Source organism: Muscardinus avellanarius (genome assembly GCF_963383645.1).
Source record: "Muscardinus avellanarius genome assembly, chromosome: 10".
Classification (NCBI taxonomy): Eukaryota; Metazoa; Chordata; class Mammalia; order Rodentia; family Gliridae; genus Muscardinus; species Muscardinus avellanarius.
Window position 1 is genome coordinate 24,297,298 of NC_137796.1, and position 15,398 is coordinate 24,312,695.

The 15,398-nt window shown below is 37.8% G+C and overlaps 1 protein-coding gene across 1 annotated transcript in view; it reads left to right on the plus strand.

Annotated features, from left to right (window-relative positions):
- Nucleotides 1–15,398, plus strand: part of CDH8 (cadherin 8) — a gene marked incomplete at both ends in the record, with an annotated part of 366,073 nt that overhangs the window by 198,879 nt on the left and 151,796 nt on the right. Inside the window, 2 exons of the mRNA XM_080704548.1 lie at nt 7,188–7,375; nt 11,866–12,119. Of these exons, the coding sequence (XP_080560674.1) occupies nt 7,188–7,375; nt 11,866–12,119 (442 nt within the window). The remainder of the gene's footprint in view (nt 1–7,187; nt 7,376–11,865; nt 12,120–15,398) is intronic.

Genomic DNA, 15,398 nt, shown 5'->3' on the forward strand with positions numbered 1-15,398 from the left:
TAGTTTCTCTATTTTTATTTATTTCTGGAAATTTTCTTATTTCTCCCCTAATTTCTGATCTTACCCACTCATCATTCAATAGTGTATCATTCAATTGACATGTATTTAAGTACTTTATTTTGAGTTTCCTGATGTTGATATCTATTTTCATTCCATTATGGTCTGAGGAATTATTTTACATCTTTTGAATTTGCTGGTGCTTGCTTTGTGGCCCAGGATGTGATCTATTTTTGAGAAGGCTCCATGGGCTGCTGAGAAGAATGTGTATTCTCTTGTTACTGATTGAAATATTCTGAGTATGTCTATTAGGTCCATTTGGTTTATAAGTTTCTTTAGTTCTGAAGAGTCTTTACTCATCTTTTGCCTCGAAGATCCATCCAGTGGTGTGAGAGGTATGTTGAAGTCTCTGAATATTATTGTATTTGGTTCCATTTGAGCTCTGATGTCCAAGAGGGTTTGTTTTACAAATGTGGCTGCACCCACATTTGGGACATAACATTTACTGTCATTATATATTCTTGGTGGATTGTTCCTGTTTAATAAAAGAAAGTGCCCTGCTTTGTCTCTTCTGATGTGTTTTAGTTTAAGTCATTTTGTTGGATATTAATGTTGCTACCCCAGCCCATTTTTGGTCTCCATTGGCATAATATATCTTTTTCCATCCTTTCACTTTCAGTCTGTGAATGTCTTTGCCTGTAAGGTGAGTTTCTTGCAAACAGCATATATTTGGATTATGTTTTTTAATACACATTGCCAATCTATGTCTTTAATTGGTGAGTTAACTTATCTACATTCAGAGATTTTATTGAAATATGATTTTTATTTCCTGTCATTTTCTATTCTAACTTCTGTTTGGTATCGTATTATTTCTTCTTTACTTAGAGGTCCTACTGATCAACTTCATCTCATCTCTGGTTCTGTAACTTGCTTTGTTTTTCTTCTTTATGGTTTATTTCTTTAAGTATTTTCTCTAGTATTGGCTTTGAATTCATTTTTTTGAGAATCTGCTTATTCTGTAATACTTTTGTTTCTCTATAAACTTTGAAGAATAATTTTGCTAGATATAGCAATTTTGGTTGGAAGTTGTTTTCTTCCAGGGTCTGGATCACATTATACAAGTCTTTCTGGCATTCATGACTTGGACTGTATAATATGGGGTAATTTTTATTGTTTTGCCCCTAAATGTCATCCATTCATTTGTTGTCACTGCTTTTCATATTCTTTCCGTGGCCTCTATGTTGGTTATTTTTATTATTACATGGCATGTGGAGGTCTTTCTTTGATCTTGTCTTAATGGTGTTCTTTATATCTCCTGAACATGTAAGTCCAAGTTACTTTCCATGTTTGGAAAATTTTCTGAAGTTATTTCTCTGAAGAGGTTACAAATGCCCTTGCTTTTTACCTCTATTCCTTCTTCAATGCCTTTTATTTGTAAATTTGGACATTTCATATTGTCCCACAGTTGTTGGATGTTTAGGTTTTGTTGCTGTAATGACTTCTGTATGCTGTTGACTGTTTTTCATGGTTTTTTTTTTTTTTTTTTTTTTTTTTTTTGCGGGTCTGGGGGTGGAACCCAGGGGCATTTGACCTCCGAGCCATACCCCCTGCCCTATTTTTTATTCTTTATTTGAAACCGGGTCTCACTGAGTTGCAGAGGGCCTCACTAGGTAGCTGAGGCTGTCCGCGAACGGCGATCCTCCAGGTCTCAGCCTCCCGAATGCTGGGATTACAAGCGTGCGCCACCACGCCCGGCTTCAGGGTTTTTTTTTTTTTTTTTTTTCAGTTTTGAATGAGCTGTCTTCTAACAATGATATTCTATTTTCCATTTTATCTAATATTCCAGAATTTCTTTCTACTGCTCTTTTCATTTCATTTATTGACTCTTTCATTTCATTCCAGACCTCTTTCTGGTTCTTTCTTAGTGCCTCTATTTCCTCTTTCATTTCCTATACACATGATTTGAGGGTTTTTATCATATTGTAGATCAGGATTTGTAATTCCCCTTCTTGTATTTTTTGAAGGTCAATATTTGTTATTTCCATTGTTTCTTCACTATACTTAATTTTCAAATTTTCAAGGTTCTCATGCTTTTTATTGATGTTTTGTCATTTTTTTTGTGGTTATTAAGTCTAATCCAGTCTTCGTAGTAGGAATTTAAGTGTCAGCAGACATGTTACTTTTTCCAATGGTGAGGTTTGGGTGATGGTGGAGGAGCTGGGTGATGGATGCAGCAGTTGGTTAATGTAGAGGATATGATTAGGTTGAGGAAGAGTTTAAGTATAATAAGGTATTATCTGGTTGAGAATGGGAGAAGGTTAGATAGTAGGACTCTTGTAGTTAGTAGAATAAATAAGTATGGAGATATGAAATACCTTGAGTATTAAACAAGGAGATATAGTAAAGGAAAAAATAAGTTTTGTGAGATTAGATAAGCTAGAGTGAAGAAGTTTGTAAAAGGACTGGGGGAGAAGGAGCAAACAAACACAAATAAAGAAACAAAACAAGATAAAAAAACTATCTATTATACATTGAAGACAAACTGACAAGCAAACAAAAAACCAAAATAGAAAAAAAGAGTAAGAAATAGAAATAAAGGACAAAAAAATAAGCAAATTGAAAAGAACTAGTGACCTCAAAGACAGCAAGTAAAGAGGACAAGCAACCAACCAAAGAAACAAAAAACAAATTAAAAAAAATAAAAAAACCAATAAACAGAAAACAGTCCTACTAATTTATAAATATGGGGTGGGACCGTATAATATCTGAATGTCTGATTGTTGTGGTAACTTCGGGAGTATTTTCCAGTATCACTTATTTGCTCTGTACCCTATTGTCAACTTCTGAACCCATTCTCTGAGTGTTTGGGCCTCTCTCCCACCTCTGAGAGCTTTATGTTTAGGTGTCAGGGCATCTAGAGTCACTGTTCATGAGTTCTGTGCAAGCCCTGGGTTCTATGTATTTCTGGCCTGTAGTCTGTGCTTCTGAGGTCTCCTGCCAGAGCTTAGGCCTGTTCTTCCCTACCCGCAGGGGTAGAGGGCAACCAATGTAGTCTTACAGCAACCCCTTGTGGCCCTGTGCAGGTATCACACCTTGAGCACCTTTCCTGTGTCTCTAGAGTTTCTAACTAGACTAGCCTAAGAGGTCCCAAGCTACACACTGGGCAGACACAGTTACTGCGTTGTCCCATGGCACACACTGGATGCATGCTGGGTCCCATGGCTCATCTGGGTGCACACTGTAACCTGGCAGCCCTGGTATGGGGATCTGGAAAGCTCACTGTGCTGCTGGATTCCGCGGCTTCTCTGGGCACACACAGTTACCTGGTCGCCTTCCAGCTCTCTGGAGGTCTCGCTGTGCCGCTGCAGATGCCACCTTGGTAACCAAATGGTGTTGCTCAGGTGCTTAGGTGCAGCTTGCCACATAAAATGTTGGAGCTCTATGGGCGCTTTTAAGCTCTTTTTTTTTTTTTTTTTTTTTTTCTGAATTTCTTGGGGCTTCCATGCCGGAAGGTGTGGTTTGAGCTCGCAGCCCATGATTGTTCCAGCGGCAGGCCTTGTCCACAGCAGGTCTGTCGCACTGCTTTTTTGCAGTGTATCTCACAATTCAGAGTTACTGGATTCCTTGTGCCATGGTTCTTGGATGTATTTTGTGTCATGAGCTATATTTATTTTGTTTATTAAGATGCTGCCTTCTTAGGCTGGGCGTGGTGGCGCACGCTTGTAATCCCCGCGCTTGGGAGGCAGAGACAGGAGGATTGCGCAGGTTCGAAACCAGCCACGTACGCTGGCTTAGGAGACCCTGTTTCCAAATAAAAATGTAAAAATAGGTCTGGGAGTGTAGCCCGGAGGTAGAAGGGCTTGCAGGAACCCCAGTACCACCAGAAAAAAAAGAAAAAAAAAAGAAAAAAAAAAGATGCTGCCTTCTCAATAATTGAACTTTATTTGTTTCAGCAAGTGAGATGTACTGTGTCCCACAATCACTATTTTGAATCTCCTGCAAATCCTCTTTTTTAATGCTCAATAATATTATATATATGCAGCACACTTCTTTATCAATGACACTTAGTTTGTTTCTACTTTTTGAACTATAGTAGATATTGAATATGGCATCATTGAATATGGTACTGAAGACATTTTGCTGAGTTGATAATTTTCTATGGCAGAGTATCCTATTGTGGCCAGACATGGTGATTCATGCTTGTAATCCCAATACTTAAAAGGCTGAGACAGGAGGATAGCAGGTTTTCCACCAACTTCAGCATTTTAGCAAGGCCTTCTGCAACTTGTTGAAAATCTGTTTTAAAATAAAATAGGCTGGAAGTGTAGCTCAAAGGTAGAAGGTAGAATGCCCCATGGGTTAAAACCCCAGTGTCAGCTGGACGTGGTGGCACAGGCTTGTAATCCCAGAATTTGGGAGCCGGAAACCTGAGGAACACTATTCTCTAACTGCCTCAGCTACTTAGCATGGCCTTTTGCAACTCAGTGAGACTTTATTTCAAAAACTAAAAAGACTAAAAAATAGGGATGGGGGTATAGCTCGGAGGTACAATGCCCCTGGGTTTTATCCCCAGTACCACACACACACACACACACACACACAAACACACACACACAAAAAAAAGCAGTGCCACAAACACAAAAAAGAAAGAAAAAAAGAAAAAAGAAAAATGATAGGTTATCATTTTTCTGATATTATATATTTGATGTCTGCTAGTGCTTTTTACTGGGATAGGAAATACCACAGCAAATAAACTGTTTCTTGCAAAGACAATGGCAGGAAAGAGGAGGAGGAGGAGGAAGAGGAGGAGGAGGAGGAGGAGGAGGAGGAGGAAGGTAAAGTTTTAAAATGATACTTTTGAAGTATTTTGAGAAATTATCAGGAGAAATTCAAAAGCAGAAAGAGTAGAAGAGATCTGTTTTCACTAATATATTTAGAACTTTTACAGCCAGCCATTCATAAATTAGAGAACAATAAAACCCTTTTAAACACAATTACCAAAATGGAGAGCACAGTCTCTTCTACCTTCCTCAGGTCTTTTTCGTTTTCAGTTACTGTTATAGCTAATGTTCTAATATGTAGTTCTTCTTTCTCAGAAAAATAGTGATTTCAGTTCAACAGGGGCAGATGAGATTCAAAAGCATTCCTTTTCTTAGATGTCATCTTGATTAAGGAGGCTCACACTGACAGAGACCATGAGAATGAGCAGTGGTAATGGATACAGGAAAGTTTCATTTCTCCATTCCTCCAGGCTCCCAGGTGTGGGGCTGTGGCAGCAAGGTGAGGCCACTGTCTGCCTTATTTACTTACTCAGCATATCTCAAGGGCTCATCTTCAAGCTTACGAAGAATGTACAATTTGAAAGAAATGGAAGCATTACACCAATTATGAGAAAATTGGGAGCCTTGTCCTTCACAGTATGGTTTTCAGCACCCATTTAATGGTAAAACTATTTGGAAAATGTTTTGCTTCCCCAGTCCCACGGTTCTAGGAGATATTTTCATTTCACCGTTAAGTAATAGGGTTTTAGTGCTTGATGAAACTTTACTCATCAACTAAGCTAATCTTCTTCTATTGGGGAAAACGAGCCTCAGGTATCCAAGAGATTCAATGATTGAGTCCAAACATGCATTAGGTGATGTTCTCCAGTTTTAACTTTTCCTCCTGGACTTATAGTTTATTGAATGTTTATTTTTCCCTTGTTGTTGTTGAAAGGAAACTAAAACTTCCTGGTTGTCTATATTTGTGTTTGCCAGAAGCAGGCAATGACATAAGAATTTGACTAACTTGTAGATAGTCCAAAGAAACACCAAATAGGAAGTGAAGGAGGGAAAGAAACAGACAGAAATGTTCACATGTGTCATGTAGTTGACTGGAGCTTTATCTAATTGAAAAAAATCTAGATTAGTGGAAAGAAATGAAAAAAGAAATGACTCAAACGTATTCTACAAGGGAATGGAGGGGATGTGTGTGTGTGTGTGTGTGTGTGTGTGTGTGTGTGTGTGTGTTATCGTGTTATGGTGTTGGGGATTGAATCTAGGGGTATTGTACCTCTAAGCTATAGACCTATTCATATTTTATTTTTTATTTTAAAACAGGTTCTCACTAAGTTGCTTAGGGAATATCTATTTGTGGAAGCTGGCCTCAAACCTGCAATCTTCCTATCTCAGTCTTCCTAGTAACTGGAATTACAGGTATGTGCTGGCACACCTGTCAAGATTAGGATTTTATATTCAACCCTCTTTGAACCTGAGGGTGTCTTCTTCCAAAAGATGTTAGTGTTCTGGTAGTTAAGAGCAGGTATATAGAAGGCAAAATGGTACCAAAGGTCCAAAATATCCTTGAAGCCACCCACCCAAAAAAATAATACAGAAGTTGGCAGTTATATGTGGGGCAGGTGAGCACTGAAGTTGTGATGTCCAGGTATTGTGGTTGGAGCTCCACCAGCTTGGACTACCCCATAAAAATGAGTGACAGTAATATCACAAAGAAAGTGCTTTGAATAAAAATAGGACAAATATTACTAATTAGATGTGTTTTACTGTCCCCACAGGAGAATGAAAATATTCTGTCACTGTATTTTGTCTAGGGAGTTTTGAAGGTAGGATTTTAGTCTTCAGAGCAATGAGAATGTTAGTAACATGAACAGTATTTCTTGTGTGTGAACAGCTTGCTGCAGGGCATAGCAGAAGTTTAGTAATTGGATTTTATCAAAAATGGTCTACCAGTCTGTAAACATAAAAGTAAGTTCAAAAGTGACTTTCAGTGTGTTACACATTGCATCTTTCTGTGCTGAAATTAGCTTAATATTTTATGTTGGGCAACTATGAATATCCCCATGGGTAGTCAATATGATTATACAGCAAACTGGAAAGAACATTCACGTAGACTCGCTAATATTCCAATCTAGCTGATCCAAATATATACTTGGAGATCATATGATTGAATAAGTCCCACATCTCAGAATGTTGAAGTGGTAATTCACTTCTCCTGGGAAATAGTTGTCTCTGATTTGCTTAATGGACTGTATATTGTGCAAGGGAAGGGGCTATTTCTGTCTTTTCTATCACTATCTTAGTAGCATCTACAGGAATGTCCACCACAATGGAGAAACCTGATAAATATTTGCTAAGTGAATTAGTATGTGGTTAAAATTTATGCAATTCTCAGTGCCTCTACTTTTTTTTAAGGTCTCTATCACTTCTCAGTACCAGAAGATGTAGTTCTTGGCACTGCGATAGGAAGGGTAAAAGCCAACGACCAGGATATTGGTGAAAATGCACAGTCGTCATATGACATTATTGATGGAGATGGAACTGCACTTTTTGAAATCACTTCTGATGCCCAGGCCCAGGATGGCATTATAAGACTAAGAAAGGTAAGCTAAGGATGCTTTTGTCCATCCTTAATATACCTCCTTGAAACATGAGCTTTGGAATTGGTTGGGGTTGGGTGGACTGACAAAATATCAGAGCTGGTGGACATTTGACATTTTACCTGGGAGACAGGAGGACGCGTAGAATCCTTTTCACATGTAATCCCTTGGGTGAATTTCACATTTCAGCTAGATCTCTGGTAAACAGTTACATAGTGGCACTTACCTCCTACCTTACTTGTTCTTTCTCTCCTCACCTGTGGCTCAATGATTTTTCCTAAGTGAAGAGGAGAATTGACTCAATCTTTATACAGGGTTCTCTGCCTGTGTGGGAAAGTCAGTGTCCCTAAGCAAACCCTCAACCAATGGATAACAAATTCATGGATAGTTTCTATTTTAAAGCTTACTGCTTAATATTTGTTAAAAGGAATCTTCGTAGGAATAAGTCTCGGCTGCCCCACAAAGGTGACAAGTTCAATAGCTTCTAGGTTTTCCCTGTATAACTTTCTCATTTCTGTACTCGTGGTTTTTGAAATATCTCCCCTCAGTACATTGATGTTTCCCCAAGTCCATAGCCCAAGCTGGACTTTCAGGGACAAAGACAGGCAAAATACTGAGGTTCAGGTACCCTGGCCAGGTCTGATGCTCAGAGGGCAAGCCCAGCCCTGTTATCATTGGATGCTTTAAATCATGGATCAAAAATCCATGTGGCGTCAGTATGGTGGTACATACTTGTAATCTCAGAACTTGGGAGGTTAAGAGAGGAGGGTCACAGTTTGGAGACCAGCCTCAGCAATTTAGGGAAATCCTGTTTGAAAATAAAAGAGTTTAGACGTTGAATGCCCCTGGGTTCAATTCTCAGCAAAAAACTTAAAACAAACAAGATCATGTGGGAAATGAAATAAAGCTAATTTTTTGTCTATTCTGGGTATGGGGATACTATTGAGGAAAGAAATTTTTCTTGATATCTAGTGAAAATAATATATGATGATGTAAGAGTGCTTTGACCAGACACCTCTATATTTTTATTTTTTTATTTTGGTCGATGTGAAAAATTCTGTACAGCATTTCCATTTGTTTTTCTCATCATGACATTGACATGTGTAAAAAAATATGTGGAACACAGTTCAGTATTTTATGGGCACTAGTCACTTGTAAAGAAAAAGATTCATATTCTCTTTAAGATTATTTTGTTAACATTGTTCTTTGTCATGAAGTAGTTCGTGTTAATTTTTAGACTTGCTTCTTCGTGAATAAGAAGATAGATGGCTGACTACACTGTTAGGAGCCCATAATTTTTGCCTTTGTCTTGACTAGCATTAAATTGATATGACTCTATGCTTTGCTATGCCATTTTACTGTGTTACACAGAGATTTAATTCCACTTGTCCTGCTCTTAAAATTCTCTGTTGAACATATACTAACAATAGAAACCTAGAATTTTCTGGGTACATGTTGGTATAAAAAATGATGTTAAAATTAAATTTTGAGGAGAAATGGATTAATTTTAGCTTTCTGTTGAGCAACATTGTCTTTATACCAGGCTCCTGCCTTGAGTTTAGAATTAACAGTTGCAAAATATTTTAAAACTCTTATTTTAAATAGAGTGCAGTATAATTATACTTGAGTCAATTATTAAATAACCCAGAGCCACATTGTCCTTGGCCGACAATTCCTAATGTCATTTTTATTGTTATTATTAACTGCTCTCCTTTGTTGCCATAAGGTGATTTTTTATAAACTTTTTTATAGCTGTTTGCTCTGTTTTCAGGTATTCATAAACTTGGAGCATATACTATGCACCTTGATACCTGTACTATACTCTGGAGAACAATGTATAATGAATCATATTTCTACCATGGCTCTCATTTTTTGTCTGATTAACTCCTATGGATAGTAGGTTGTGCTTGAGGACACTGGAGCTAAGAATTAAGCAGGAAATTTGTGAGATCTTCGCTGCAGAAAAGCCTTTGAAAATTAAGGGGAAGTTAAGGGAAAATATCCTTCTTTCTCTTCAGGTATGAACAGGCACCCCAGCCTCCCTCTGTGAAGGACTGCAGAAATTTAGCTCTGGAACAATTCTGTAGAGAAGTCCTAGGAAGTTACCAGACTCTGCAGATTGGGAAAGTAGGAGGGATAGAGATAGGGAAAGAAACATTTCAGCTAGACTGGAGGAATAAGTTTTAGTGATTTTGTATAACATGATGACCACAGTTAAATAAAATGTATTATACTTTTCAAAACTACTATAATAGATTTTTTTTTTTTTTTTTTTTTTTTTTTTGCGGAACTGGGGAGGGAACCCAGGGGCATTCTACCTTCAAGCCACAACCCCAACCCTTGTTTTTATTCTTTATTTTGAAACAGGATCTCACTGAGTTGCAGAGAGCCTCACTATGTAGCTGAGGATGGCCGTGAACTGAGATCCTCCTGTCTCAGCCTCCCAAATGTTAGGATTACAAGCGTGAACCACCATGCCTGGCTTGTAGATTTTTAAAATTCTTCTAACAATAAAAAAAAAAATAGTGAAGCAATGGGTATGTTAACTAGGTTGATTGAATCTTCCAATAATGTTACTTAGATAAAAACATCATATTGTGCCCCATAAACGTGCACAATTGTCACTTAATAATGAAATCAAGCCGGGCGTGTGTCACACACTTGTAATCCCCACACTTGGGTGGTGGAGACAGGAGGATCGCGTAGGTTCTAAGCCAGCCGCGCTGGTTTAAGAGACACTGTTACCAAATAAAAATATAAAATATGTCTGGGAGTGTAGCCCAGAGGTAGAAGGGCTTCCAGGAACACCAGCACCACCAAAAATAAAATAAATAAATAAATAAATAAATAAATAAATAAATAAATAAATAAAATTAAAACATTAAACAATAGAATTGGTTATAATGAGCAGTGTTTAAAATGATCTTGAAATTGCAGAATTGTTACAGTAGGGATGATGGGCAAATGGAGAACACGCTGGTGCTGAATCATCTATTCATAGGTACAAAAACGTGCCCCATAATTTCAGAATCAATAGGGAAGTGCGTGTGGGCAGTGTTTACTAGAAATTATTGGGAAAAACAGCTCAGTTTCCATAGATCTGAATTCACATATAAAAATCCACACAAAATGTTGAAATAAGAATAGCTACTTAAGCTTGCACATCAGTTCTGAAAGACTTCACTGATGCTAGCCTGCTTGTATTCTAGCTTCTTATTTCTTAAAAATCTGCATTGCAGATTTAAAGTTCTGTTTCTTATGAGAAATTGTAATGCAGACATAAACTATCTCCTTGAATCTTGACAGACTTGCATTCTTGAAATCTGGAATATTGTAAGCTGCCAAGAATTGAGCTATAAGGATTCCGATGCAGATGGGCTTCTGGTTTATTTAAAGGGACTGTGCTCTTTTACTTAGCTCTACCTACTGAGGTCATTGATAAATGTCTCTTGGACTGCTAAGGAATGAAGTCTTAATATGTCAGAAATATGCTCAGTAATGGTACAGTGAAGCAATTTCAAATTGTTTTTAAGTGTACAATCAGACTAAATTTTATTTACCGCATTCCTTTTCCTTCTAAATATAAACATGAGTAGATACGTATCTGCTCACACATTTTTAAAAATTTTTTATTTTCGTTGATACTGGTGATTGAACCCAGGATTGTTCTACCTCCGAGACATACCCCTGGCCTATTTTTATGTTTTATTTTGAAAAAAAAAAAAGTCTTACAGTTTTGCCAAGACTGGCCTTGAACCTGCAATTCTCTTGCAGTAGCCTCCCAAATACTAGAATTACAATTATGCACCACCGTGCCCAGATTGCTTACATATTTATTTATTTGTCCACCTACTTTATGGCATCACATTTATAAATAGAGACCTTTTAAGAATGCCCTAAAAATAATAAGCCTCATTTTAGCCTCATGATCCATGGAGAAGCAATGCTTTGGAAATGAAATAAGAAGACACTCTTTGTTGGGATTAGTGCTAAATTATGCTTTAAAATGTCTCCTTGGACTAAACAGTGATTATTTCTAGTTCTTTACATTTCACACACTGCTGCAGAAATGATAAAATATTCTTCCCGATACAGATTGTGTTCGATGTCGCTTATCTCCTACCAGCAGAGGCCTGATTAACTGGCTGATTAGTATGCAGGTCTTGCCATCACTAGTAAAATTTTATTATGACTCTGAAGTGAAATTTTGATGGCACAATTCATGACTGTGAATATTTTCTGAATTCCAAGTGAAATGAGCAAAACAAAACAAAACAATAGGAGATTAGATTCACCGAGCTTGTATAATAAACAGATATCAATAAATGCCTGTAAAATTTACAGGTTGAATCTGGGGGAATGGAGAGCGATCCCATTAAGACTCACAAATGGGCTTAAATGCACATAACTTTCATCCATCAGCATTTTCGCTCATTTGTTCTTGCTGCTGTGGTCATTAGTGAGAAGCATTCATCTTTGTCATTTCTTAACAGCCCCTGGACTTTGAGACCAAAAAATCCTATACGCTGAAGGTAGAGGCAGCCAATGTCCACACCGACCCACGTTTCAGCGGCAGGGGACCTTTTAAAGACACGGCAACAGTCAAGATTGTTGTGGAGGATGCTGATGAGCCTCCTGTCTTCTCTTCACCGACTTACCTCCTTGAAGTTCATGAAAACGCTGCTCTGAACTCCGTGATTGGACAAGTGACCGCGCGTGACCCTGATATCACCTCCAGCCCTATAAGGTATAGCTTTTCTAAGGGAAATACTGTCTACCTCAGAGGACAAGCGCAACAGTACAACACGCAGTTCTGTGCATATTCTGGGTGGCTTCCTTTGAAACTGTGATCACAGGATGAAGGATTTGGGGTCCATCCATATCCTGCATCTGTTTAGTGTGTGCATGCACTTACTTGTCTCCTAAGAGCAATATACAATGCTGAAAGCTAGTAAAATCAAGATGAATCAAGATATTCCAGCTCTCAGGAATCTCAATTGCAAGCACATTTGGTTGGATCTTTGATATTTTTTGCGTTATTATTTTTTAGCATTGTGAAAGCATTGCTGGTTGGCTTTCTGTCTCCCTTGACAGTTACAGTGAATTATATATTAGAATTTAGAGGCATGAGATCACTGTGTCAAAGCATTAAGAGGTTTCTATCTCATTTTTGTGTTGGGTTTTGGCTTTGAAATTATTTTCTTCTCAGTTAAGGGACATTGTGATAGGTCAGCATATCTTGTTTGGGGTCTCTGAGACAAAAATATTTTCTGTCATTTCAGAAATGTCTTTTGTTTGTACTTCCCCTGTTCAGATTTTTTCCCCAGGATGAGAAATAATCAGTTATTAAAGTTTTTCTGCCGTTTTAAGAAATGAGGCTCAATTCTATTTTCTTTTTTCTGTAGAACTGTATATATCTTTTCCCTTTTGCTAGTCACTCAAATGACACAGTACAGGTACTCCAGCTAAATAGCCTTCTTCCAAACGCACACTGAAAAATCTATATTTTTTATGCTGGTCTCCAAGGGTGAAGTGTTGGCTAATGATGTGTTTGAGTGTGGATTTCACATATTGTCTTAAAAATATTTTTTTTGGAGACAGAGAGAGTAAAAGAGAGAAAGAGACAGAGCACTAGGTGGAGGAATACTTTAAGAATTGTTCAGGTAATTTGTGTGTTCCATGTCAAACCACAGATACAGATATATAGGGCAAACATCTTTCCAATTGTTTCATTCAGGTTAACTATAGATAAGTGAGTCTTCTGGAGGTTTTATTTATTCACATTTTAAAAAACGTATTACACTTTTATTATTTGCCAGGGTACTAAAACTAAGAGGTTGGCAGTAAAAACTTGCAAGACAGTTAGTGGCCCAAATAAATTAAATTTGTATGTAAAGGAATTATTTTCAGATCCAGAACACAATCTGTTTCCAAATAGATTGTGGGTTTTTTAAAATCACAATCTATATCTAAATTTAGGATGATAAATAAGAGCACATTCCTAAGGATACAAAGAAAGCTTTCTGCAGAAGAGTACAACATCTAAGAAGATAGCACTCCACTTGAGGATTTGAGGAAAGGTTCACTGGCAATTCCTAGTTCTAAAAAAACTCAACATATTATAGACATACAGAATGTCTTGGTCAACATTCTCACTGCTATATCCCCAAACAATTAACCACACAACTTAAAGGAAAGAAGATTTATTTGCTCACAGTTTTTTTGAGGTTTGGGGCTTTAGTCCATGTGAAGCCAGGGTCTATGAAGATTTACAGGGCATTGTGTTAGGAAGCAGAGAGAGGGAGAGTGCAAAAATCAGAAGCAAGAGAGAGCAAGCAAATGATTCTGAAACAAAAGCATAGTTCCCAAGGCCATATCTCCAGGAACTCAACTTCTCCATTCACACCCCACCTCCCTTGTTTATCGCCAGTAAGTCCATTACAATAGATTTACACACTGATGAAATTATAACTTTCATGACTTAATTATATTAATCCTGTCTATTAATATATGGGCTCTTTAAGGAACATTCTACATCTAACATTCTACATAACACAGGGTATTTATTGTTTAGCTAAGGGAATTATATCTGTCAAAAGGTCAAATATTAAATGAAAGAGCAGGGATATTCAGAAAAATAAATTCACATTGGCATCTATTTTCTGATTGTATCGCAAAGTTAGGCATATGACTTTATGCTGGAGGGCTTATATAAATAGGGGCAGTGGCAATTGTTGAGTGAATAATTGTTCCTTGTTTTTTTTTATGTTCCTCTGTTTTCTCTTAAAGAAACACAAGAAAGAGAAATTGTCACTTTCTGAACATCTCCAAGTATGACACAGACTATGAAGGGAGTAAATAAGATTGGTTTATCTGAGAAGTCAGACTGGGATTAGTTTCAGCCCTTATTTTGACAAGGTTCTATGTGGTATCAGGGAGCACATAGGGATTTAAGGGTATGCCAAGTTATGATACCTAAGTAAAAGTAGGGGTTCGGGTTTGGGGACAATTATATATATACTCTAAACATGGCATTTTACAGTTGAAATAGACTTGCTATGCAGAAGTCTGATTTGTTGTTGTTGGTGGTGGTGGCGGTGCTGTTGTTGTTATTGCTGCTGCTGCTGCTGCTGCTGCTGCTGCTGCTGCTGCTGCTGCTGCTGTTGGAGATAGAACCAGGGGTATTTGACCTTTGAGCTATACTCCCAGTCCTTTTTTATTTCTTAGAATCAAATTACAATTCAAGTTGCTGAAGGCCTCATTAAGCTGCTGATGCTGACCTCAAATGTGCATCCCTCCTGTCTCAGCCTCCCAAGTATTGTGATGGCAGGTGTATACCACCACACCTGACTCAGAGTTATTTTTTAATCAGCTACAGAGGAGGCCTAGTGCATTTTTCATATTATAGTAAAGTAACCTTGAAGCAGAGCTGGGTTTAAATCCAGGCTCTCAGAATCCCACATTTCTGCACATTGTATGACCCATCTAATATACTGATGAGAAATGGAGATATACTACTAATAATCCCAACACCCAGGGAATCAAGCAGTGAGTCTCAATGAAATTGATATCACTATTTCTATTACTGCCACAGTTTGGGAAGTTGTTTGTAGAAAAAGCTGGAGGCTTTTCAGCTTCAGCTTAGAAGGATTGCATTTTCAGGAAAGCAAAAGTAAATCTGAAGCTGTTTTACTCGGACGAGATGGACAGATAAAGTATGAATCGATGACACAGACATACCTGTGCTTCTGATAGATGCCAGGCAAGCACTAGTTCCTGGACATGTAGGTCTTACCCAAAGAAGGGACAAATACTGTTTTAAAGCATTAGAAGGGCCTTTGATGTCCCAGTCAGTCCTGATTGGAGATGGTTTGGCTCTATCAGACCAGACTGAAGCCACCATGACTGTACCTTTGAGCATCTGCTCTACATTTCTGCAGGCCTCTTCCTTGTCAGCTGAGTTCTGGAGAACAGCTTTCCTCTGTCTGTGCACTGGTTAATTTCTGTAGCAAATTAAATTTCCTGA